This window comes from Amaranthus tricolor, chromosome 5 (assembly GCF_026212465.1).
Source record: "Amaranthus tricolor cultivar Red isolate AtriRed21 chromosome 5, ASM2621246v1, whole genome shotgun sequence".
NCBI classification, from domain to species: domain Eukaryota; kingdom Viridiplantae; phylum Streptophyta; class Magnoliopsida; order Caryophyllales; family Amaranthaceae; genus Amaranthus; species Amaranthus tricolor.
This window is the reverse complement of record NC_080051.1, coordinates 22555007-22582943: the sequence shown is the minus strand read 5'-3', so window position 1 is coordinate 22582943 and position 27937 is coordinate 22555007. Positions and strand designations below refer to the sequence as shown.

At 35.5% G+C, this 27937-nt stretch overlaps 1 protein-coding gene across 3 annotated transcripts; it reads right to left on the bottom strand.

Moving 5' to 3' along the window:
- Positions 1 to 370: 370 nt before the first annotated feature.
- Positions 371 to 27937, bottom strand: LOC130813781 (nuclear pore complex protein NUP107). 3 transcript variants are annotated; one of them, XM_057679651.1, is made up of 24 exons: positions 27487 to 27937; positions 24667 to 24995; positions 24506 to 24575; positions 22950 to 23065; positions 20839 to 20870; positions 20611 to 20736; positions 19131 to 19289; positions 17854 to 17946; positions 17611 to 17778; positions 17386 to 17484; positions 16585 to 16811; positions 16418 to 16475; positions 14122 to 14210; positions 13451 to 13582; positions 12549 to 12671; positions 12343 to 12441; positions 12074 to 12262; positions 11262 to 11436; positions 10986 to 11142; positions 9087 to 9289; positions 5025 to 5166; positions 3148 to 3308; positions 2890 to 3006; positions 371 to 916 (listed from the first exon to the last, which is right to left on the bottom strand). In XM_057679651.1, the coding sequence occupies exons 1-24, from the start codon at positions 27564 to 27566 to the stop codon at positions 827 to 829; spliced, it is 3234 nt and encodes a 1077-aa protein (XP_057535634.1). In that variant the 5' UTR covers positions 27567 to 27937; the 3' UTR covers positions 371 to 826. The 3 variants fall into 3 exon arrangements, with proteins under 3 accessions (XP_057535634.1, XP_057535635.1, XP_057535636.1); XM_057679652.1 differs by having other exon boundaries at positions 24667 to 25000; positions 27487 to 27751; XM_057679653.1 differs by lacking the exons at positions 371 to 916; positions 2890 to 3006; positions 3148 to 3308 and adding an exon at positions 3374 to 3761 and having other exon boundaries at positions 27487 to 27752.

Here is a 27937-nt window from a genome sequence, read left to right as displayed (position 1 = left end):
AAAGGTGTGCTAAGAGCAAATTTGTTGCAAAAGTTAAATTATTTAATTATAATCCAAATATGATTAGACAAAATATGAGATTATTAACGTCTATATTTCTTTTAAGTATCACTTTGAATTTTATCACTTTTAAATAATGCGTATTGCCTAATTTAATGTATTTCTTCTTTGTCTCATGTAATTGATAAACCATTCTTCCTCTTTACTACCACCAAAAGTAGTTCGCCAAGAAATTGACTTGATACAATGACCTTCACCTTCTTCGATTGAACAATGATAGTTTGTCTTCTTTAATATGCAACAGTTTCCATCTCTATTTAAAAAAACAGCACAAATTGATTTTTAAAATATTTACAAAGAACAAAGAATATCATGAGAAATATAGTGTCAAGTAAATTCTGACTACTCTACGCAAAAAACGCACATGGGCCCAGTAAGTCCTCCATGTATAACCAATTTTGAGAAAAATGATTAAATATAGAGAAATTAAGTTGTGGCCTGCAACATAGTACATACAGCTCATGTGCTCGTGACGTGTCACAAGCCATTGTTTATTAAAGCAGTGAACACGAACAAGACACAACTCGTTATCGTACATGGCCTTCCATGGTATGGTCCATTAGATACATGGCTCACTCCAGCATAGCCCATTTTCCCATTTCAAGTCTAGCTGTAGGTTTTTCTTTGTTCTGATCATTTGCTTTTTCTTTCTTTCTAAAGATTCCAGATTAGACTCATTTTCCTATAATTAAGTGGACAAATAAGGACTAAATTTTCATGGAACAAATGTATCACATTCTGCTTGTCCCGAAAATAAAGTATTACATTAGTACAACCCTTCGCGGGCGCCCTTTGGGCTTTCCTCTTGAAGCTCCATCAAGCATATTGTATACTCCCTTTCAAAGAGCAGAAATTCCTACACCAAATAAACAATACTTAAACATCAAGATATGAAGCAGAAGATTTTATAGATACAAACTGTCGTATTCACAAGTCAGCAACTACACCCTGAAAGGGTCCACACAGATTTTGCAGAAGATCGTTATTTTTTTCTATTAACTTATATATAGAGAACTAGAGGATGATCTGAATCAACGATCACACAAATCAGCAATATTTTTCCACAATACTACTATCATTGAAATTAATCGGACATTTCTATATCGGTTGGTTCTTGAACGGATAGATCACTTCTAATATTAGTTAAATATAATACTTGTCCATATTACCCAATATAACAGTATCCTAAAGAACAAGAGCATTTATCTAATGAAAAAAGAAGCTTGAGATGAAGATAAAAACTTTTACAAATTACATAGTCGATGACAGTTATGTTTTAGCTGACAGATCGAGGTATTAGCATTTATCTAATCACCTCGCGAATTCCGAGTCGAAAAAAGCGAATCACGGTTGGTTTTAGGCGATTTTATAATCATTTTAAGCAAATCGTGAATTCAAAAGGCAAACTAACTAGCGAATTATGTTTCACTGGGCTGAACCCACTGATATTCACAATCAGAAAACCAATTGCCTAATTGCCTATTTAATTTCTCTGTCCGCCAGCCAAAGCACTTACAAGTTGCAAGAACATTATTGAGAACCATGCACTCAAAATTCATGAAAGCTACTGCTTGATCTAGATACAACAATGTTTTAACCTAGAACTATTAACTACTCCAGGGATGCTTGCCTAGTGCAGGTGATCTTTACAGCAGTTTGCATAGTGCACATTAAAAAAGGGTCCTAAGCCCCTTTCTTTTTCACGACATTTTTTGATAAGTCATTCGATATAAGGAGACGTGCCTTGGTGCATATTGATTGCTGATGCCATTGTTTTGGTAGATGAGACCAGAGAGAGACAAATGTTAAGTTAGAATGATGGAGACAAACGAGATAACGAGAGATAAATGCTAAGTTAGAACGATAGTTCACAAGAGTAAGAGTCACGAGGTTTCAAATTAGGTCGAAGCAAGACAGAGTACATGGAGTGTAATTATAGCACAAACGAGATAACAAAAGGCACTATAAAGCAAGAGAAAGATCATCGCTTCAAGTGGATGCTTTAAATACCTTAGCTCCATATTCTAGAGTTGTGGGGACATCCAACAAGATGAGACACGCAGAATTAAGTGTAGGTAAAAAAATTGGAGAGCGGCTACTGGAATATTATTTGATCGAGGTGTACCCGTAACTTTAAAGGTTAAGTTTTATCGAACGACCATTAGGCTGGCGTTACTATATGGATCAAAATGTTGGGCTTTTAGAAAGGGTCATAGAACAAAAACATTGGAGTAGCAAAAATGCAAATACTTTGATGAATGAGTGGGCAAACAATGAGGGATAGAATTTGAACAAAGATATAAAAAAGGGTTTAGGAGTTGCAAATATTGAGAAAAAGTTGAAAGATAACCGTTCAAGATGGTTTGGGCATGTGCAAAGACGGGGTATTAGCAAACCGGTAAGAGAGATAGAAAGTTGGAGTTAAAAAGAAAGTGACGAAGACCAAAGACGACTTGGAGGATAGAAACGATAAAGGATATGAATGAACTAGACTAACAAATTGAGATAGTAGGAAATTGGAATGAATAGAGAAGAAGAATTTGCGTGGACGATCATTAAAACTGATATATTGGTTCATATAGCTGACCTAATCTTTTGGAAATAAGGCTCAGCCATTGTTGTGATACACCGATTGTCACTGAGCATCCATGCACAAAAATTGGCAGAAATATATAATTGTCATTGACATTTAAATTACCCTATCAACATGGTATTTGCAATCATATAAAAAAACAGATAATCAGGTAAAAATAAACTCAAATAAGTTCTGTAATTCTTTTCTAGAGGCTTAGAAGATAATTTCAAAGAGCTTAGAAGGGAATAGTTTACCTGCAGTTGCTGCTGACTAAATAAATAAAGAAACCCTGTTTCCGGACAAGCAACAAGCTCAATCAACTCATCATACCTCTCTGGAACCTCATTCAACTCCACCAATGACACAGACACCTGTATGAGTAATCCACTAGTGGAATTCAACATCTTTTGAAACAAAACTTCAGGTGTATACTCTTCTAGTCACGAAAATTTCTTACAGGAGGTTATACTAAATTCTTCAACAAAAATTTGTTGCAAACAAAACACAATTACCTGCATGCAGCGTAGAATTATTTCCGGAAGACAGCACCTACGGCAGAGACCACGCACAATGTATGCTGCTGGGTCTTTCTGCGAGCCTTCAGCATTTAAATACCAAGCATCCAATCTTGAAATTTCCATTGTGACACCAGCTTGAAATCGAGGCAATTCACCTGTGTTTTATAATTTTCACTAGGTTGAGAAATATGTGTGCTCTCCCTGCCTTAATTTGTATGGTAAATCACAAAAGAATTGCAGATATAACAGCTAATTATTTTAAGTTGATTGATGATCTTCCTTTAACAGGCTAAAAAATGATCCTCAAAATTTATCCCATTCATGAAGTAATGGAATTTGAATGAGAAGGCACACGTAACCTAATTACGAGAATGGAAACACAACTAAAGGTTTAGTAGAGACAATTAAATTGAATCTCTCACAGATGACTCTTCTAAATCCCAAGCTGCAGAAGGTTGCCCTTTTTTTCTAACTAGAACCAACATCTCTGAGAAGATGTAAGCATTTCTAAGCAAAACACCAAATGATGAGGATATCAAAATCTTGATCGCGTCTTGGACAGATGGTACACAGATCGAGGACTGGGTCCCAGGTTCCAGTCTGCACCACTGCATTTTGTCTCTACTTAAAATCCACACAGCAAAGCAAACAAATAATCTGAAACAAACTAAAAATTCAAAACATAATGTGCAAATCAACGGATGAGCCACTCAAAGAACGTGTCAAGGTTGTTTCACTCCCAGGGTTATGTTCTAGGCGTATTTTATATTCAGCAACAATAACATTTTGATTAAGGTGTTGCACTTCCATCTTGCAACCACAATGCTGCAGTGCCAGTATACAACAGGTGGCATAATGAGATAGCTTTAGCCTTTAGGTTTCATACCTATTCACTTATGAACTGATATTACCAGCATAATTGCTGGTCCAACCTTATCTAGTCTTACTCCAGAACTACACTTTCTCACCATTTTATAGATGGCCATTCAAAAAGTAAAAAGCTTCTTACAAATAGAGATTGAATACTTAAGCATTCTACCAAGTACCAAGTGCATAATGTTGAAAATACTTCCTCATCGTAAAAGCTTTCATAAAAGTCCCTTAGTTTGATCTGGGTCAAAGATTCATAATTCTTTGGTTTTAGACTATATTGTATTATATTAATACGACTCATTCGACCATATGTGCACTTCTTATTTATGTGAAGTTGCTGGTGATGTTTGCTACAAATGGTTAACTGGAAACAACCTCTTTGTTATCACTAATGAAGGTAAGATTGCGCAAATCCCCACCCCCCCTCCCAAAAAAAATCCTACTAGATGGGAGTCATTTGATAGCATTGGGGTAATTGAATGTTGTTGATTAAATCTTTCATAAAGGAGAGAGAGAGAGAGAGAGACTTCAATTCAGCCATCAGTAATCAACCACTCAAGACAGTAGTACCAACTGATAAATGCAGAATAGTCCTTTCAGATAAATTTGGAATCTAGACAACATGAATTCATAACAAATAATAAGCCAACATATATACATCACTGGAGCAAGGATGAGTCACTAATACAAGTGGCTCAAACATCCCAAAAACCATATTCAGAATTCAGAAAAAACACAAACCACGTCAACAATGAACAGCTGACTTAGTACAGTAAGAAGATGCAACCTTTAAAAGTTGGACAAATGTCGCACTAACATGCATAAGTTGAGAGTATAATTTAGTGTAAATTAGTATTGGCTGTCAAGAAGCAAATTTACAAAACCTCACAAGTTGAGAACATGTACCATTGTAGGCGCGTTGAAAGAAACAATATAAAAGCAATGAAATCAAGTAAATCTGAGATGATGACGCAGCCATGCTCTTGAAGATATCGTACCTTTAAAGCCTGTTGCCATCACACTGGCAAGAACTCCACCATCATTCAGTTCATGAGGACCTAATCCATCACCTTCCACAGCCAAGCAGCGGAGCGTAACATCAACACAGAAATTATTCTTAGGAGAAACCTTCACGTCAACCTGGAAATACAAAATAGTTAAGTGTTCCAGACCAGTTTTCTAGTATAATTCTAAAAGATCAGATAAGCTACAAGAACATGACTAATTATAAAAATAAAGTAAAAAAGTAACAAGACTAATTACATAATCTTGCATAGCAAGAAGAAAATGTCAAGCCAAAGGTTAGAGCTAGCATGCACCAAATTTGTTTTAAGATTTAATTAGGCTTAAAAGACAATGAGACAACCAGTACCAATCTCTACGGAAAACGATGACATCTAACTCTCACCTCAAATCAAAAGGAAAAAGCCAAATACATAAATTGGCTAATTTGAATTATTTTAAAAATCTCCATGTTGAGGTATATCACAGCTAGCAATGCAAGTAATTTGAAAGTAGAAGATAACACCAAATATATAATTTCTCATATAACAGCCTTCTTAAAATTTAAAACATGTGTAGTAGATCTCACCGCTAGCAAGTGAGCAAAAATATATATTTGATGTTTAATCATTCAGAGTAGGGGAGAACAGACACAGTAAGCCAATAACTTAGAAATCATGGAGCAGATGCAGAGGGAAGAGAGACAAAAAGAGGAAGCAAAGAGAAGAAAAAGGAAGATTTGGGCTTATCTTCTCCCTCTAAGTGCTTCCAATGGTGAAGGGATTTTGTTTATCAAAAGGGTGAGAAATATAGACAACCTTCCCGTTACCTTGTCCTTTCCTCATTCCAAATCCAAATAAGATAAAATAAGTTTTCATTCTCCCTCCCCTCCTCCTCAACCAAACATAAAATAGAATGTTATTTTGCTGTTTCCAGAAGTACTATTGCCCTTTACAGAGATGATTGCAACTACTAACAAGACTAGGAATATGATTACAAAATTGGTCAAACACTAAAGCATTGCAGGTCATTTTACCAAAGTGATAATTACTTACGTGAAAGTTCTTGAAATATGAAACATGCCACTTGTTGGCACTTAATACATGCGGTCTCCCTAATAACAGAGACACAAGGCTACAAAACCACATAATGAATTAGCAAATAACAAGAACTTCAAAGGCACCTCATCTTAAAACGGTGCAAATGCACACCTAAGGTTTTATCAGCGAAAGAAAAATGCAAGGGAATTCAAGCAAGTTTAAGTACTCCCCTTGACCCCCCCCCCCCCCCCCCCCCCCCACACACACACACACAAAATAAACACATAAACACAAAAAAACTCGCCAAGCAAAACCGTTACGGTGATGACATTTCTCTTCCATAAATGTTTGAATCACTGTCATCTTTTCACTATGATCAATATATTAAGAGATGGTTAAAGGTGCGTCGATTTGTTTCTTTGGACGTTTTAGAAAAAACCTGAAATCAAGATACTGGGTACAAATGTGGTCTTTTTCTAAAAGAAAAGGAATGACAACATTAACCTTCATGCATCACAAGGATTGAAGGAGTACGAAGAGAGAAAAAAAGAGAAAAGGAGCAAAAGAAGGGTGTTCTCAAGAAATACATTAATATAGTGCAAGATATGTATCATGAAGTAAAGACGAATGTTAGGTCATGTGGAGGGGCAACAAAGGATTTTCTAATTACAATGGGCCTTAATCAAGGCTTGACCCTAAATCCCTTTCTTTTTGCAGTGTACCTAAAGATATAACCGATTGATATAAGGTGATATATCTTGGTGCATGTTATTTGCCAATGACAATATTTTGGTAAATGCGACTAGAGACGGGGTAAATGCCACGTTAGAACGATAGGGATAAGAGTTGGAGTCACAAGGTTTCAACAGAGTAAGACAGAGTCCAAAAAGTGTAACTTTAGAACAATCGACATAACGAGAGACACTATAAACCTAGAAGATAAAGAAATTGCTCCAAGTGGATGCTTCAAATACCTTAGGTCTATAGTGCAACAAGAAGTGACACATTGAATTAAGTATGTGCGGCAAAATTGGAGGGTAGCTAATCAAGTATTATTTGATCGAGGTATGCCTTTAACGTAAAAGAGCAAGTTTTATCGAACCACTAGCAAACCAACGCTATTATATAGATCAAAATGTTGGGCTTTTAGAAAGGCCATAGTTGAAAGATAGGAGTAGCAGAAATGCAAATGTTTCGATGGATGCGTGGGCATACCTTAAGAGACAAAATTCAAAATGAAGATATAAGAAGCAGTATAGGAGTTGCAAAATATGAGTAAAAGATGAAAGAAAATGGTTTAAGATGATTTGAACATGTGCAAAGACGGGATCAACAAACCGGTAAGGAAGATAGAAAGTTAGAGCTCGAGAGTCCTAAAATGAGGGTGATGAAGACCTAAGATGATTTGGAGGACACGAGCGAAAAATAGTATGAAAGATCTATAATTATAAATTGAGATGGTAGAAAATCGGAATGAATGGAGAAGAATCCACGTGGACGACCATTGGAACTAATATATTGGTTTATGTAGCCAACTCCAATCATTTGAGGTTAAGGCTCTGGCATTATTGTTGTTGTTGTGGTGTTTTTTTCTATCTTCTTTCTTGTGGATTCTTCATCTTTATTCTTTTCTTCTTTTAATTTCTTCATCTTTTTTCTTCTCTTCATTTGGCTTCATCAATCAGTTGTCTTCTATCATTTTCTAGTTTTTTCTTTTTCCATTTTCCTAATCTTTTATAAGGTGGATCCGCTTTTAATAGAATTTTCTTTTAAAATTTTTTCATCTTTTCTTTGTTCAATTTTCCTATTCAATATATTGTCTTCTTTCTTCTATATTTTTCATTTTATCATCTTGTGGGCTTTTCATTATTCTCTCTTCTCCTTTTTGTAACAATTAGACCGAAAACAATTAGATAAATTGCTTTAAAATAATACTCCCTCCAATTCACTAGTAATGTCTCATTTGCTTTATGCATTCTATCCAATGCACTTATTCAATCTTTAATATCTCTAATAGTGCATAATAAAAAATTATGCAAAGTTGATATAAATAATCCTTGCATTGAGACGAATCAAACAAGATCCCACTTGACTATGTTTTAACTTATAGTTAATTAATAAAATACAAATTAAGAGTAAAAGATGAATAGTATACAAAAAGCAAATGGGACATTACTAGTGAATTGAAGGGAGTATTTAGGTATCCTATATGTTATTTTACACTCTATAAGTAACTTAGCGCAATGATAATGAAATTTTAGGATAGTTAATGTACATTATAATATTAATAACATATTATTTTAAGCATCAAAGTATGTTCTAAAATTCTTTGAGTTGTGGACGAAAAGGTGCCTCGCCTACGAAAAGCTTGCCCTTTCGCCTTGCGCCTACGCTCTAAAACACCTTTTGCGTCTCGGCGAGCCTTACACCTTTTAGAGCAAAGTCCAAGCCTTCAAGAAGTAGTAAAAACAAATAAAAGATGAAAAGATGTGCACTAAGGTCCGATCCACGCAAGAAATCATGTATAACTCCACAAACTTGGTGCCATATGGAATGACCGGTGAACTGAAGGATATTCGTTGAAAAATTAATGCTCGTCAAGGATTACATCACTATCAACTAAAAATGTTAGTAGAGTCTCCCATTCATACAATTTAACGATGAATCATAGAGTGATTGGAAAAAATGTCTAAGCGGGTGTGGAGCATAAAATAACCCCAACCAGAAAATTTGTATCTAATTCTACCCCATCAAGTTGATGGCATTCAAATAAATACAGTAACTCAGTTTCACATAAAAATTGGTCCAAATTATGTTACCCGGGCATGGCAGATTTGCTGACTCCAAACCACTTCATTCATTACACGACACATCTGATAACGTATGTGAATTTTTTCAAAGTAATTGATCATATTCCACAAAAAGCTTGGACATTATAGGTACATATTCTAAATTATCTGCATGACAATCTTAATTTGAATTAATTAACATGAATTTTCAAAAATCATAAGGCATTACCGTCAATTGCCGACTAGATACAACTTCCTCTGTCACCGAAGAGTATAGAGCACTCATCAATGTTGCACATAAAGTGGCATCTGGACACATACATTCACCAGAAGGCAAACACAAGATTGATGTGGCATGTAATTCAAGGAACACAGGTCCTGTTGTGTCATAAATTTGATCTTCACCTGGAACCAACCAAGGATTTTTCTTCCCTGCAGAAGAAACAAAATTAATGCAAGAGCGTAGTAATTATTTGTTAGACGTAAGCAAAAAAATTAGGTAGTAAAGATTAGGGCATAAACTAGTTAAATGTGAGTAAAAGAATCCAGAAGTGGATGGAGGAAGACAAAAAGACAGAGAGACAGAAGGTAAGAGCGTAATAGCTGCAAAGGAAAATTGTAGCACTGTTCAAAATTGACCAGGTATGAAATCCTGAATTGAGAGGCGCCTGGCTTGAAATTTGATAGGTTTTTGGTTTGATGGAACCGACTCCATCCAAACCGGTTATGTATCCAACCCAACTGAAACCTGAAAAGGACAAACTTAGGTCGATTTTTGTAACCGACTGGATGAGCACCACCTTAAGTTTTATTCGACCCATGTTTTATCCAAGCCAAAGTGTACCTCAAATCGATTGGCACTCGGATGAGCACCAACCAAGAACTAATAGAACACATAGAAATCTTAACCTAAAAAAGTATGACGAGAAAAAAACGAAACCGAAACATAACTGATAATTTTTTACTTGAATCCAAATCATACAAACCGATGATGACCAAACTGATAATTTGTAACTTGGATCTCAATTATACTGGAATCTAATTTCCGAAAAATGTCAAGAAAATGGCGGGTCGTAGCCTATAGTCTCTGGAATATTTTCTCAATTTTTCAGATGATGAATATTTGCTTTTACTCCTCACAATTTTAGAGTTAGGATTTTTTTTTTTCATTTCTACTTTTTCTTTAGTTCTTGCAAGGAGTAAGAAGCAAATATTCATCATCTTAAAGTTTATCATAATTTTAACTAGGTTGCTAAAAGCAAATTCAAATTCACCCAACACAAAAAATTGTTTGCGTAATTTTTAGTTTATATTGTTCAAAAATTTAGTATTTTGGTAACCATTAATGAAAAAACTAAACTTTGCCTTAATTTAGACACAAAAAATATAAAAAAACAACTAACTATCGATTGATTTTCATTACTCCTTCCCTATTACACTTATGTTTAGTTTCCCTCTCTTTGATTAAGTTCCATTACAATAGTTAAATTGGTCCTAATTATTTTGTACTCAATTGATCTCATTTCAGCTAATTCGTTAACCTGTATATAATAAAAATAACTTCGTTGTCAATATGTGCTTGAAATTGGCAAAACAATAATTTGTTTCACAAAAAACAACTCGTTGCACAAAAGTCAAGGGCAACAATGATGTTGCCATAGGGAATTACCACTCGACAAACTACCGATTTGAATCCAACAATGAGGTTAGGAATCATTTCTAGCTCGAACTTAAACCGATACAAAACGGATTCTAACTCGATCACTCAACTAACTGATTCCAAACTGACCCAACATGTTCTCAACCTAGCATGATCGGCATCATCTATCTGATAATTAACTGATCGAATAATCACCATGCCATTCACACATTCCAAAATCAAATTTTTCATGCAATCGAACACCTCTAGAGAAAAGGTTGATATGGTGGAAAAAGAGAAGGCAGTAGGAGAAAAGGTAAGATCCACTTCACATAGAAAGTGGACATTTTTCTCTAATGTCGATATGTGGAAGATACGTTTTGGTGACACCTCAAAATACTATGCTGAAAAAGACACATAGCAGAAAGTGTTTCTAGAGAAAACAAGCATAGATTAATCAGCCCTTCATATTTTTAAAGCAATACTTACTTAGTAGGAGTAACAGTGAAGAGCTGAGTGCCTCTCTTGCAGCTCCAATGACTTTCTGTTTTTCTTCCATCGATAGCTCACATGAAGAAACTTCTGCATTCTCCAATTCATATTTTAGCCAGTTGCGATATGTTGCATCACAGGAGTAGTACTCACTCTAGTTCAGAAGGAAAAAGCGTCAGTAACAGATCATCAATATGAATGTCCTTAGAGAGTAAGAAGTAAAACTAAACAAAAGACAAGTCAGAAAATTGAATATGAGTCAATGATACACACCCAGTCTCTAAACTCCTTCAGGTAGTCAGAAACGTCATGATCATCAAATGCTAAAAGATTTTCAGTGGGTTGCTTCAAAGGTTCAGCAAGAAAACTAAGAAGTTTGTGAGCACCAATGGGCATCGCTGGCACCCTCCACATGGATATTAAAGCAAATTCTCTGAAGAGTATGTTACTGAAAAAAGAGAAAATCACTTCAACAAACCAACTCCAAGGCAATAATAGGGAATAAGACAACTTAATCAGCTTATGGTTTTTTTCTCACATAACAGAAAAAGTCGGCTTGCAAAAAAGACAAATCCAGGTTGTCACGATGAAGTGACCTGCATTACTCGAACTTTCAATTTGACACCTCCTCGTATGGAACAAGTAATCACACAAGATTCTCAACACACCAACATGGGTAGGACACTATAACACTTCATATGGAACAAAAACATGAAAGTTCTACCTTGAATGGCAACTCAAACACTATGACACCTCCTCGTATTCAATACAAATTCCTGAGTCTGCACTACTGGTGAATTATGACACAAGAAAACTTGAAACACTAATAACCTTAAATTTAGAATTGATAGAACAATAATAGTTAGACAGATAAGCTTTAAACCACCCAATGCTTTCTGAGAATAAAATGTAAGCAACCCTTCCACATGATAAACACATCTATGAGCTAGGAGAGCATAGCAATCCCAAAGTCAAGATTCTTCGATTCTCCCTCGTGAATATCTAATCCCATGCTATGGGCTATTCATCATAAATATTGTGAAATCTACTTCTGAAGCACTAAGTGTTGCTAAAAAATAGCGTACCTGTGCATAAGAGCTCGTAGAAGAAGCCTTGCACCAATGGTTTCAACATCATCAATTGTGGACGGGGGTTCAAAGCAGAGCCACTGTATGGCCATAGCTTTATCAAGTGACTGCAACCTGTGCTGTTCCACAACATCTTCTGAGTTATCGTACTTGCAAACTTTGATTTCTCGAGATCTTGACAATATGCTGTTGTTATAATGTCTTGTTAATTAACAAGTAGCATAATCATAAGATACTCTAGCTTTCAGTCTAAAGTAAGAAAGAACCTTTCAATAATTTCCTCAAAGCTTCCTTTTGATTCATCTCCGGGAAAAAACGGCAAATACTCCATTGCGGATAGAAACAATTTGTACTTAACATGTATGCTATTAACAAAATTCAACAGCATGTGCGAGGTTCAGAAGACAATAGTGAACTTGTAATTGATACACAAGTACTTGAGGATAATATATTAAGAGAACTGCAGACTTACCTGGCATTCATCCGTAACTCCATCATGTGCACAAATAGATCAATGCAACGATGGGATGCCAGGTGTGAAGCATAAATACCAACCAACTCCTCATGTTGTTGCGCAAATAGGTACATAGCATAGCTGCAGAGTAATTATAACTTAGAGATACTATATTAAAAAAAAAAGAATACCACAATCCTCTTAAGGAGACAAACCTCAAAGGACCAGAGCTCCCTTGACACATTTGATTTTACAATGGAAGAGAATAATAGGATACTTTTATTGGACATTCTAGTTGTTAGTAGTCATAGAATAAAATAAGCTCCCTGCACTTTTTGTTGTTTTACAGCCTACACTATAAGAGTCCTCAAAAGCTTTTGCACATAAATGTTGTACAAAATGGATGGAGTAATTTTTTTCTTTCATCAAGTTCAAAAAAAACCCTTTCCTAATTTAATCTCCTCAAGCAATTTTAAAACACAACTTTCTGTATTATACAATGACTGAATGACACTATAGATTGATCTGGGGCAGCATAAATCTAAAGATATTAAGAGAAACTAAACACAACGGACTGATAGCGGTTCACTGGCATATACAAGATTTAGATACTGAAAATTTTACAAATATATTTCTATTTATCGAGGAAAAGATTATCTTGACATATAAGACAACATCTTAAAAATTGTTTTTACATATACTGCATTCAACGCTGCTCCAGACCTGCTCTTCATTATAACATGTTAGGCCATAAAATTGGTTTGTACGTTTATTAAGCAATTAATAATTAACTTCAAAAAAAGAAGTGAAGTATGATTGAAATCAAACAGAATTCAGAGGCAGCTTTTGATATAAGATAAGATTTGAATTGTCAGCATTAGAGGATGAAGAAATTGGAACACCAAAAAAACCGTACTTACATGTTAAGAATAAGATCACCAACATTCATTAGTTTCTCTTTAAAATTATCCCTCATTTCATCTCCAAACAAAAGTCTAAGCACCAGTACTAAATGAGCTCCAAAACGAATCATATGCGGATCTCCGTGAGGCCTACAACATATCAATTCAAGCTACATAAGAGAGCAGCAAGCCAAAAGGTTTTTTCTTAATGTAGATAGAAAATAATTTATCATGCAGAAGCACTCGTTGGACCAATCAGCATGTACTTTTATCAATGCAACGCAGTAAGGAAATCAATTGTGAACAGTCAGAGCACATACAACCAAATAATTCAACAAAATCCCTAAACACAAATCAAATTTTCCTGACTGCTATAACTTTATGAGGATGACCAGAATACCAAATCCAAGACTTTGAAAGGACTTGCCAATACACTAAAAAGCAAAATACAAACTACCAGAGTCCCCTGTTCCAAATTAAACAGCTACGTGTCATTTCTAAGCCTCTTGCCCATGTGATTACAGTATTTTCCACATCCCTCACTGCACACATTAATCCACATCACAAAGGAATCTAGTAAAACTGCTGTTAAAAAATGAGTCACGTATTTCAGGAACATTCAAATACTTGCTAATCAAAGGAAGGCCACTTTCCAAAATCACAAAAACCAGATACACTAATTCTTTTACCTGAAGGCATTTTGATCATCATCTGAGGGTGCAATCCATGACCATATAAGGTCTAATAAACGAGGTATATCTCCGGACATAAGAATCATCTGCTTATCAGAAAATATTTTCAGTAAAGTTCCAAAAGTAAGCGTTACAGTTACAAGGGTATATTAAAATTTAAGCAGCGCTTGAGGAAACACGGCAAGACATGGCAAAAAGAAGAAAAAAGAAAAAAGCTCGAAAAAATTTGGATAATGGATTGAATAGATAATCTAAGCATATTAACCTAAAGAAATTAAAATATACACCCTCAGCCACCAAAAGAAAGTGTTCGTTAAGGTATGCTGCAACACCAGATAAGAAGATCAACCTACAAACACAACTAGCAAGTTTGAAACAGAAAAAGTATAGACATCTCTGTTTCTGCAGCTTAAATCCTATGCTAGCCTGCTGATGCTATCATCCGTTTATTATTAATAGCTATACTTAAATGGTAAACAATATTCTACAATCAATCTTGTTTTACAATTTTTCTTGAATGTGCAAAGAAAAACAGTCAAGTGGGATCTTGTTTGATTCATCTTTAATGCATATTTTTAATCAGTTTTTATATTTTTTATGATGCGCATCTATAGATATTTAATGTTAAAATAGCGCATTGAATAAAGTGAAAATTGGAAGTGTAGTTATTAAAAAGAAACGAAGGATAGTATATAATGAAAAGAAACATGATGGAGGGAGACATCAACAAAATGCAAAGATGCAACATCACATCTGCTGCTTCATCTCTTTTTCTGCAACCTAAACACCACAAGGCCTGATATTAGGATGAAAAGAAAAACATGATATTGCGTTTGCTGCTTTATCTCTGTTTAAAGATTAAACACTATATCGTCTGATATTAGGATGACAAAAAACAACCATAGAACAGAATACAATGTGAAAGAAAGGATTCTACAAGTGGAGGCATGAAGTCATCAATGGTCTGATAACTATGGTTGGATGGACAGTTGCCATCCATGCTTTAAAGCAATTCAAGAATTTGATCCAGCCAATTGATATTTCTACAGGTACTTATGGAACCAACTAAACTTCAATGTGATACAGCAGTGACAACGAAACAAGATCTTTCACAACTAAACTCCAACTCCAACGGATAAGGATATCAACCATGACTGGTTTGGATATTGTAGTATACTTTCTGTCAGGGGTTGCTTTGGGAAAATGGCAGAAGGCAGTTAAAGGAGACGGGCAAAAAAACAAAAAATTGTACATATTACAAAGACTTGGGAAGCAAGCGTATTCAAAAATAAATCGAGTTTATTTCTTGTCATAGTGTTAGAATTAGGGAATGCCAAGCCATTCACAATTACTCAAATCTATCTCTTCTTTTTTTTTTTTTTTTTGCATTGTCTAGTTATCAATCCAAATCTTGTTTGTCTCCTCTTGACCTCCTTCCCCTTCAATTAACAAAGCAGTAGTTTTCTATATTTTCTTGCGTTTCTTTGTCTATCAACCACCAGGACATGACTAGAAAGACTCAAACCTAGTGAATGGGGTGTTTAACCATATTGCAACGAAACACCACCCATTAGATATATCCTATTCCATGTCTTAGAACAGCTCTCTTGTAAGGAAGCAATTATCTGAGTATGGTGGTTGCAAACATTTGACTAACTTCCCCTGTCATGAAATTGATAATTTCATACGGAAACAAGGACACGGCATGAAGCCCACTACAGGAATCAATTACAAAGTCTAACCATACCTTTGACCTTAGTTTTAAAAAGAGTAAGGCAGCTTAAGGCATCAAGGATCCAAGAGCATTAGATCCAAGCAAAGGTGCTAACCTTTGGATGTGAGGCGCCCCAAAACCCAAGAAAAAAATTGAAAAACCTCGGAAAAAACAGAATAAAACCCAAAATAAAGAAACAAAGAGAAGAGAATAGAATACGGTTTTTTCTTAGTTAGAGCATGTACCATTTTCCCCAGGAGGAATTTAGTTTCGATTCTCGCTAGCCTTTTCCCTTCCCTCGGCCTAACTTATAACCGAAAAATGAAGAGATGAGAAAACATGATATGTGCTGCTGAGTGCCCGCATCAAATTGCCTTCTTCTAAGGCTAAGACCAAAAGGTGCTCTCAAGCGCTCGCCTGAAAGAATCCCTCCCTTCCTTGCTTAATCAAGGTGCCCCAGCCCAACCCATTGCCTGCCCAAGGCGCTCTAAGCATGCGCCGCACCTAGGTTTGCATTTTAAAACTATGACTCTAACAACTCATACAGAAACATAAAGCATTAAGAAACTGAATCCTTGCCTCAATCTGGCGGTGCTGCTCTTTGCATCCACGAGCAACCGCTTCACGTACCATGTCACTGAATCACAAAGAATATGACAAATAACTAAATTTTGATTTCCAAGAAAATGACATACAAATACAGAAGCAGATCAAAAGTATAGTGCAGCAATTGATTTCCACGCTACCTGGAGTGAAGTTTTTGAATAAGAGAAGAAAGATTCCTTGGTTGCTGATTCAGAATTTGTAATGGCCAGTTGTCTGGCCTCCCACAACTGCCAACTTTTTGATCAAGACTAGCACCATAAGCATCTTCGAAATTTTTCAGGAGTTCCATTCGTCCAGGCTGCAAACTAGCCAATTCTATGTCCACCTTGACATCAAGCCATGACTTGGCCATTGCCCAACATGCTGACTAGGAAAATACCAAGTATCAGGCAATCAAATTAAATTAAAAGACTGAAATAATCAATTGTAGTAAAACAAATCAAGAAGAAAATAGTATTAAAAAAATTTACGCATGGACAATCAGAGGGCAGTGGGGAAAATGCAAGAACAAAATATATTTCACAAGAACTATGTTGGGTTGATATGAATTATATTCTCCCACTCCATTCGGTTCAATTTAATTTTGCTTTTAGATTTTCAAACAAATAAACCTTAGATCTTAGGATTAAAGCTTTTGCATTGTTCGTGTAGAGAAAACAAGATCACATGACTTGTTACAGCAACCAAAAATGATCAGGTTGTTATGCATGACTATTTTAGTATCCCTATTACTACCTTGCATATATGGACACAGTAAAGAAAAATATAAAGTGGAATTATAGAGAAGGAAGATCAGGTTAATGGTTACAAGCCTATGAAATAATGCAACCAAGATAGATCAATTTATATACCATGCATTCTGAATATAAGAGCAATTATATGCAGTGAAAAAGCAAACATCAGTGAATCATACGATAGCTACTGCTTACAGATGCATTTACCTCCCAGTCCATGCATGTTGGAAGCATACGCTTCAAGTTGCTACACTGAGCTGCATATACTGCTGCTTCATATTTTCCACCTCCCTGCTCTGCAATCCTCTTAACATTTTACAAAGATAAATATAAATGAAAAAATTAATACCATCAGAAAATTTTAAAATTGAAATTATACACAGAAATTTTACACAGAAATTAATACCATCAAAATACAGGATTCACTATTACCTCAGAGGCAGAGTAACATGCCCATTTCCAAAGGCGCCACTGGCGACTGATTCCACTTTCCAGTTCAATCGCTTGTAGGATTCTGTTTTTTCCATTCTTCGACAATGCTTCAACAGATGGGACTAGGTCCATTCCTCCAAAAGGGCATAAACTTGCAGCCCTCCATGGCTGTGTAAGAGACTCAACTTCAGAAAAAGGTTTAAACATTTAATCCCAGGCTCTTGCAAGCTCTAGAGAACATACCTGTCCTGCAGATCTGCAGAGCTCACATGCTTCTTCCAATCTTCCAGCTCTTAACAGAATCCAAACATCTTCCAATAGAGATTCATCTTGTTTCTGTTCCAGGTGAACTAGCATCAGTTTTTCAAGATTTGAAGGAAATAAAATGCAATTCACACATGTAAAGGAGTTCACAGCTACCCAGAATACAGGGTAAGTAAACAAAATTATATTTAAGAAAATAAATGCTACAGTATTTGACAGCAACGCTTAATTTTAAGAGTATTATTGGCAGAAGACCAGTAGCCCTATGAATCTGAAAACAGGATAGCATCTTAATCATGTTTAACATCATTGATAAACAACCCTGGAGATTAAGTAAGAAAATGCCATGCCACGAAATTTCAGCATATGTATTCCAACACATTCTAACATTCCTTTCCAAACTAAACACAAGACTCGTAATATGAACAGGCATGCAGATATTTGGTGGGCCCTGCTTTCCTTATTCTTCCTAAGCCTCGCACACTGGAGCTGCAAAGGCAACATGAATTGCAGACTAGTATCCTTTTCCAAAGAAAACCATTTTGAAAAAACAAAGTTGCTCCTAGGCAAGGTTCAGATTATTGCTATTCTTAATGAGTGAGTTGCAAGAAAGGAACCAAAACCCAGTTTGAATGCTATACTCATCACTGCCAGCTTGAAAAAACAAACAATTAAGAGAGGCCAGCTGCAGCAAAGATACAAGAGAACAAAAGCTTAGGAAAAAAAAAGGGCAAATAGTTTACATACTTGAATCTTTGAGAAGGTCTACTTGAAGACAACAGATGATGTATTGATGTAAAATACAGCCTCTGTCCAAATTAAGTGTCATAGTTCCCTTTTCAAGAACTCCCGAAAAAGTGTCGCATACCTTTTATGGTATGAATTTTCCCTCTATTAATCTCGAAAGTACGGTCTAACATCTGCCCGTCAACTATATTCTCTCTACATTATCACTTTCCTACAAACTTGTGCCGAAATCTTTCGTGGCATTTAATTTATAAAAGGGAGAGGTGCTTAGCAGATAATAACAGATAAGCAAAGTAGTAAACCAAGGAAAGATAATCCAGAGAAAATAAACACAGGGAACTAAACTATCAGTTTACTGAGAGCAAATGGCATTATAGAGAAAGTATACAAGCTTAAAAGTTCAAAATGCCAAGACAAACATCTTTATAACAAAAGCAATAACAATGTCAAAGACTTATCCCAACACAAGCTTAATGTTGACATTAAAATACTAGACATTAAGAACATACTCTATCATCCGGCAACGGCAGCGCATTTTCTCGTGTTGGAGCATCAAAATCCAAGTGTTTGACAGTTTTTAAACCTATTTCATTTTTCTTAAGATGTCGCTGAGTATTATGCCAAATGCCAGAGCTTGGAAGATAAGTACCAACATGAGATCCATGCACCTGCAAAACCACAGTGTTCATGTCAAAAAAATGCTTAGCAAGTAGAGCATGTAAACTTCACAGACAACATGAGCAGACATTACCTAGTTTAGCAAGTCTAAGGGTCTATGCTGCGTGGACTTATTTTAAAATGTATACTACATTCCCAACTCACATAGAGCCTAAATCTTGGCAACAAAGCGCTGGCCGAAAGCTTCTTGCATAACAAGGGGAAGCAATTAAGTCCCACATTATGATTGTAACAAAATTTGGTCACCAAATACATCACTTATTTTCCTCCTAAATTCACAATATACTATCTTTTAGAGCTTTAACCCATCAAGAAGAGCACACTCATGAAATGCGTGGATGAGATTAAAAAAGTAGTAGGCTCCACTTCAGAATTAGGAAATGAAGCAAAATGAGTGAGACAAACAAAATAAATTGTGCAAATTGAATGGGATAGAGGGAGTATAACATTCAAGAGAGAAAAATATCGTGTTTATTTGGGGAAGATAGCATCAATTACCTCCAAAATTTGACATATATCTCTATTAAAGCAATCAAGGCCAAGAGGCAAGAACTCAGATCAAGACAAGTAAATTATGATAATCAGCTTAAATAGAATAGACACACTCTATAGTCTATACTCTACATAACAAAATTATTTCAAATAAAATATCCCCCTCAAAGGCTAAATAGATACTCATGAGTTCACTCAGTGCACAATGGATTAGCGTAAGACTAATAACAAGCAGGATCTTACGGAATTAGTCAATCAGCGTTTACTAGCCAAACCACAGAAACGGAGAATTAGGAACTATCCACCAGTCCGCATACTTCGAACTTCGTCCTAAATTAAGGAACTATTTGCTTCCACAACTTTGTCCCAAGTTTGAGGCTTCAACTACACATTATGTACGAGATTTCAGGTGATTTGGACAGTTTGTATATTTTTAGGGAAACAATTGTTCCAGATAATTTTAAGGTAGCGTCCTGCATTCTTATTCATGTACCCTATTTTGCATTTTATCCAGTTCCACGTAACATTGAGCCAAACTGAATTCCTCTTCTTGAATTTATAAAGCATCTTATCCAATGGCATTCGTCACTGAACTCAACATGGTAAAATGAAATTAAAAAAAAAGTAAAATTAACTTCTGTTAAGAAACTAAAGAAATATAGACATTGAAGATCATAATTCATAGGGCTCCAATATATAAGACTCTTATACATTTAGTCCAAAAAAACTAAATGCAACAAAACCATGACAAATTTCACAGCATGAATCACTGATGAATGGCAAATCAAAGACATTGAGCAGAAGAACAGTTTAGCTTACCTTGCTCTCCAAGTCTAGGGCTTTAGACGCTAGATCTTCAAGCCACAGAACAATTCGAAGGCACAATTGTGCTGTGAGATCATTGGCAACAAACTGACAAGCTTCCAGATGTGAAGTTGTCGGGGCCTGCCAAGTGTGCATCAGTCAGTTCCCATCTCCAAAATTAATGGTTTTAGAAAACAAATGGGCAAAACAAACTTCAAAGTGATCAAACTGAAGACACGTTACCATAATAAGATCTTCAGGAATTTCTTCACTTCCTGTAGAAAAAAAGAGAATCTAAAAATATAGAAAACTCACACAAACCTGACCAAACTTATTATTTAACAAACTCAAAAGGACAAGCTTTCTAAATAGAATGTGCGATGCTCTTAATCTAGTGAAAATATATACTCCCTCCAATTCACAACTATTGTCCCATTTGTTTGGGCACAAATATTAAGGATGTGAAGGGACCACCTAAAATGATGGGTCACATGAGCAATTAAGAGAAATTAATTAAAGTAATTAAAATTTAATCATTCTTTCCATTTCTAAATGAACCCAAAAGGAGAACATCAGTTTGAAGGAAAATCAAACAAAATTTCAACCAAAATCAAGAATTACATGTACAGAATTACATATACAAAATTTCAAAAAAAACTAAGAACAACAACAACCCAAACTAAGAATTACATGTACAATTCCATATCTTTAATAACAACCCAAACTAACAAAATCAAATCTTTAATAAAACCCAAACTAAGAACAAAATCAGATCTTTAACAACCCAAACTAAGAAAAATGAAAAACGACTAAATTAAAAACCTAAAAGTGAAAAATTCATAATAAAATCAGATCTAAAAGAGGAAGGAGAGGAAGAACAACAATTTTATGGCTTAATCTGATAATCACGAAAAATGAAGACTTTTATCTGATAATCGCAATCCTTACCCTGAAAGTACATCTAGGATCAAGAACATGAAGATGAAGATGAAAATGAAAAATTAGGGCTTTTATCCGATCTAGAAGATGAAGGAGGGGAAGAGCATGAAGATGAAGATGATGAGCTTCGGTGAGGACGAAGAACAGAAGCGAGAAGAAGAAGATGAAGACGTACAAAGAAGATGATTACTGATGAAAAATGGGACATGAAGATGAAGATGAAGAAGGCAGACACATAAGATGAGAAGTGAGGGAGTTTGGGTTTTTATGTGAATATAGAAGGTGAGGAATTATAATAAAGGAAGGAGTAGTTAATTAGATGGGTATTAGGGGGTTTAATTATAAGGTTTTAATAGTTTGTTTAGAGAATTAATAAAATTAAATGAGGGTATTTTTGTAACTTTAAGGGTAAAATGGTAATAAAATCATTACTAAAAATAGGGACATTTGAGGTGAACTTACCCAATAAGGAAATGGGACAATAGTTCTGAATTGGAGGGAGTATGAATTACTTCTGAAGGAATAGATATGTTTCTCAAATAGATTAAATGCTTGGACATAAAGAAACCACACAATGTTTATACTGGAGTTTTATTTTTCCTTTTTATGGCTAATTCACTATTGCACTGATTGACATTCGACATCCCCCTTCCCCAAACAATAGTCAGACAAAGCTGAACTTGAAGCTATGGTTAACTTATACAACTTCAATCTAGCTATCATGAGTCATGACAAATGTTGAATGTTCCACAGAACATAAATAGCAATATCCCTAGACAACATGCAACGATTCAGCCTTACACAAACAGTATTGCAAGCACAATACTCCAACGCAACTCATCATAGAACTGTTTAGTTACACAAAGGATGTACATCACCAGACTTCATAGGTTTAATATCAGATGGCTTGGATGCAGGATCACTTCTCAACTAGGGTCGTGCCATCTGTCTTTTGTATAGCTTTCCATCTGAATACAGCCTCCTTCGCAATGACATAATAAGAATTCGGGCAGTAAATTATTTCCATATGGTATCCCATAAAAACTTAACGTCTCAAGTCCTTCCACTAGTTTTGCTTTGTGTTGTTTCAATTACCGATTAGCTCGATTGTTGAAGTTAGCTTCTATTTTTTGATTGCTTTGTAGTTTGTGCTAGAGTTTCCCATCTCAGACACAAGACATTGACTTCTAATTTGTGAAAAAGGATTGGAAAATCAGACTCTAAATTTCAAATTCTAACACACCTTTAAGACTCAAAAAACCTTGCATGCCATACAGGGCTTATTGTTTGCTTTGAACAAAACCATAAACAAAACTATGAGACACATAAAAAATAAAGGAGAAAATGGACTTGTGAACCAAGATTAAAAATAAAAGCATAATAAGCTCCACTTATAGCAAACAAATTTAAACCACCTTTTCCATAGATATACCAAAGAAGTGACCACGAAGCAGCTTCGTCAAGTAATAATTGAGCTTTTTGTCGCATTAATCTGTCTTCTACAATCCGATATCTCTCACTAGAGCCATACCTGGAGCACATTTGTGAGCACACTCAAATTTTAATAAAAAAGGACAGGGATGTGCAGCACTAGCGCCCAAAAAGCATCATAAACCCTTCCTCATTTGCAAGAGAATCAATAAAAGATTGAATAACATTTAGTAGCATGATAAAAGTAGCAATGGAAGAGCTCATTAAATACACTAGAACCCTCTAGCATATGGGATGGACTAGTTTTGCACCTAATACACATAAGTTAATCAAACAGATCTAAGTACAGAAGATTATTAGAGTACACCAACTGAGAACAAGAAGTCCTCAGAAATCAGGTTAAAACACCACTAGTCAGATTACAGATCAAGGTTATATCATTAAAGGCACATCAGGTAAACTCCCATGAAGTAAAAGCAAGAAAGGTTCCTTGAAAGCCTCCTATTTCCCCTCGAACAACAGAACTCAAAGAGCAACAAAATACACTTATTGACTGACCTTCCAGCATGGTTTCAAAATGAGTCCATAGATGCAATCACAGTAGAGGTATATGATATATTAGTTACAAGGGTATCATGGGTAAGTACTACTAGTTAGATATATGAGATGACTTGGGTCAAAGGGTCTAAGGGCATCATCGACATTTCACTATAAATTAGTCTTTGTAATTTTAGTTGTCTTTTGGGGCTTAGGCTATATAAAGAGCCACCCTTGTAATGTTTAGATAGCTTTTGAATAATAAGAACAAGGAGAAAGTCCTTTTACAGTCAAGAGCAGACTCGAATTGCTCATATCTTGTGTTCATTAATCAGTTTTGGTAACGGGTTGGGGCTAATCTGTTGCAATATACTAGTAGGGGAGAGAAAACTAGTATAAAAAAAGAATGGGTAAGTAGAGAAACATATAAGGAAATTTTATTACACTTTTAGGTTGAGTTTTATACTCATTTTGGGAGAGTTGCAAGCCTCTTAAATGCTTGTATAACTATATTTCTTGTAATGCTCGAGATTACAATCAATACACATTACATTCTGTTGTTCTATATCTGTTTTTCTAAGTTCTTGGTCTTGACGGTTCAAGACCCGATTAGTTTATTACAAGGTCATTTGTCTTTTGCTCATTTGTCTACTAAATGTCATTATCTCTCAACTCAACTCATTACGAAGAAAAATACTTGCTCCATAGAGATTTAGATTCATCAATATAACCCCAATATTAAGACATCCCACTTGTACGCAACCGATAACTGTCCAGCAATTGTAGGTTATAATTTCTTTCAATCTCGTTCCCATCTTTGTAGTTTCCATGAGATTTTCTCCATCAGAGGTCAGTGAACATGGTGTCCAATACAACAATATTTAATAGCAAGCAATTATGCATAACAATTGTATAACTTCGAGTCATTAAAGATTCAGAGTATGCATTTAACATTATGAAAAAGTTGGCATGCAATATGAGGGATAAAGATAAATAAAAGCACCTCATAGATTCAAAAACATCACGGCATGATTTCTCAAACTGAAGAATAAGATCAGGCATAGATATAAGCCCTGCAACATATGGATGACAAATGATAAGATACAAGACCAACACAAGCAAATGTTTACAACTAATTTGTTCCAAGTGGGTTAACTTCATCACCTTGACTGGCAGAATCCAGAAGAGATGCAAACAAAGAGAATGTAGATTCACTAGCATCATGTACATCCTCCTCAAGTTTGCACGCTTTTGATGAATAAATTCCACCTTGATGAGATGAGTCAATGGCACTATGCAGTTCTGGAGTTAACTGAACATCAAATGATCTTCCTTTGTAAGCTGAATGTGTTCGTGAAGGAGTTGTTTCTCTATAATCCAGGCTTTCAGCCTCTTGTTTAATGTCTTCTAGATACAATGCAGTATTGGACATCCTACCTTCACCAAAGCTAGAGGCAGGACTACTTCGAAGTGGTGAAGTGCTACTTATCTTTCTGCACTTAAAGTAAAGCATCTCAATATAAATAGCAGGCAATATCATCATTCTTCAATTACCCGAAATTGATGAGAAGTCATATGTTAGCCAATGTACCTCCTTATTAATTAAAACCCAAACACAACCTCCGAACAAGAGGGGGACTGGGATAGAATATAAATAATAGTAGCAAGCAGGTACGCAATCCTACACACGACATTAATATGTCGCAAGAAGAGCATTTCTAAGAAACACATTAATATGTTGCAAAATAAGTATCGAAAAGTAAAAATAAATGTTAGGACATGTGAAGAATTTCCTAATAAAAATTGGCATTCGCCAAGGCTTAGCCCTATGTCCCTTTTTATTTCAACAATCCTTGTTTAGATTACTCAAACGATCTAAGAAGCGTGTTTTGGAGCATGTTATTTGCTGACAACATTATTTTGATGATTGGGACCGAGAATGGGGTAAATGTTAAGTTAGAATGAAACATATAGAGTTGGAGTCACAAAGATTTAAATTAAGTTAAGTAAGATGGAATATATAGTGTTAACTTTAGCAAAATTGAGATTACCAGAAACACTATAAAGCTAGAAGAGAAAGGAATATCATCAAGTGGATACTTTAAAATACCTTATGTCCATATTTCATAGCATAGATTTCAAAGCATCGAGATATCTAACATTAAATGACCAATAAGATTAAGTGTGGGCGGCAAATATAGAGCGGCCACTAGGATATTATGCGATTGAGGTGTGCCATTAAAGTTAAAGAGAGGATTTGTTGGATGTCTATGAGTGGACATACTTTGGGGGAGAAAATTAGAAATGAAGACCTAAGAAAGTGTAAGTGTCGCAGTTCTCTAGAATCAGATGAAAGAGAACCGTCTAAGATGACTTTAGCGTGATCAAGGACAGAATACTGGAAAACTAACAAGGAAGCAAAATGTTGGAACTTGGGAGATTTAAAATGAAGACAAGGAAAACTAATTAACTTGGACGGCAGAAGTGGAAAATGATATGAAAAATTAAGATTTAGAGATTGATAGAAAAACCAAAATGAATGTAGAAATAGAATCTTGGTGGATGACCAATTAACATATATGGGTTCACATAGCTAACAAATTGTGAGAATTCTCGGTCAAATGTAACAAACAATATGAAACGATGGATGTATTATATTGGTCATCCGATTACGATTGTTTTTGCAAATGTATACTATTTGGTGCCCCTAATTTAGATTTCTAGTTTCATAACAAGTCACGTCACCTAAAAATGATTATGATCCTACAAATTATGTATTTTTCACCTGACCTACTGTATGTGTCTAGACCAAATGTCAGGCATCTGGACCAAAAGATAAACCTAGAAGCCTGAACTGGACCCTATGTGGTCTAGGTCAAGAGACGTCCGGAGGAAAAGCACAACCAAACCATTGGTTGTTTGGACCAAAAAGTGACATGGATGGTCCAATGGTCCAAGCTAGGCTGGAAGTATCTGATCTGGAAGCCCTGGTCTGGAGTGTCATTCTATGAGGAAAATCCTCCCTTCAGGATGCTGGGTGAATTACTAAAAACCTGAAGGGTTTAACTTATAAGGAAAGTTAAGAGATACGGGGAGATATGCTAAGATTTGGGTCGTTAATGTAAAGTAGAGACAGCACGGTAACTTAACGGTAAATATTCTATAATCATTGTGTGTCAAACACACGCAGTCATTGGGAATCCAAAGAGGTCTCACCTTTTTATGAAAGGTCGAACTTGGCATTTAATGCATGGTTTTAGACCAATAATAGAGGAGCACGTAGTGTTATAGCCACCTTCACACGAAACCATAGGGGTATGCTCCAATGTCGATAATAGTAATATCACAAGGTCAAAAAGGACATTCAGTAGACAAATGAGCAAAAGACATACTCTGAGCAAAAGACATTCAGTAAGCATTTACTCTCAAGTATTTATTAAACTTCAAGCAATATTTATTGAGAACTAAGTGAATGAACTAAGAACACTCCCTCAATTATTTGCACTTAATGTATAGGACAAAGGATTACTTTGATAACTTAAGTCTCACGCTACAAACAAACCCTAATATAATTCTCCAAGCTAAGAGCCACTGTGCACTTGGGTAAGGGTTTATTAGGCACTCATATGGGATACTTGCTGACTTAAGGATCGGAGAAGATTTCCGGAAAATCATTCTGGGCGCTTCTAACCGGTGTTACTTGTGCACAATACTTTGGCATTTGAAGTGACCTTATTGCAAGGTTGGCTGGATAGCAAGAGCAAACTCCCATACAACCAGCATTAATCTTTCTTAAGACAAAACCCTAATGACTAACTCTGAATTAGGCAACAAATTAATTGTATCCGGTCCCAAACCTACCGACTTAGAAATCAATTGCTGATTTATGAATTACCAAATTTAAGACTGAAAAGGTGAAATGTGATGTAATATTCAACAACACAACTCAAAAAAAAAAAAGAGAATGCAGTAGTTAAAGAATACCCGTAACGACGATACTGCTCCCTGATGTTGAGGTCATGGGGATCGAAGTAGCTTGGCGAAGTCTCCATATCCACGTCCATGGCCGCGATTAAACTGACAGGTTTCACAATTCTAGACTACGAACAAACCCTAGAAACTGAGGTTTAACCGCCAAAAAAAGGGCAATTTGCAGATTAATTTTAAATAGGTGGGATTAAGTTTAACCTACACTGCTACACGGATTCTCAAGCGAAACCAGTTTAAACTGGCCTTTTTAAATTGAGATCAATAGGTATTTGAGCTATCAATAGATATACCAAACAGGTATTTTGGTTATATAAAGTAGGAATTTGGGGTAGTTAAATAGGTGTTTAAGGTACGCCAAGTAGGTTTTTGGGATATACCAATTAGATATTTAGGGTATATTTAGTAGGTGTTTGAGGTATGTTAAGTAGGGATTTGAGATATACCA

Bases quoted from the DNA above. Each gene is read 5' to 3' on its own strand.
- LOC130813781 (XM_057679651.1), bottom strand. From the start codon at position 27,566: ATGGACGTGGATATGGAGACTTCGCCAAGCTACTTCGATCCCCATGAC. The intron at 17,485-17,610 runs GTAATAGTGAAT...TAAAATGTTAAG, and splicing joins CATGTTACTCTGCCTCTGAG to AGGATTGCAGAGCAGGGAGG. The intron at 3,007-3,147 runs GTAATTGTGTTT...TTACTCATACAG, and splicing joins TAATTCTACGCTGCATGCAG to GTGTCTGTGTCATTGGTGGA.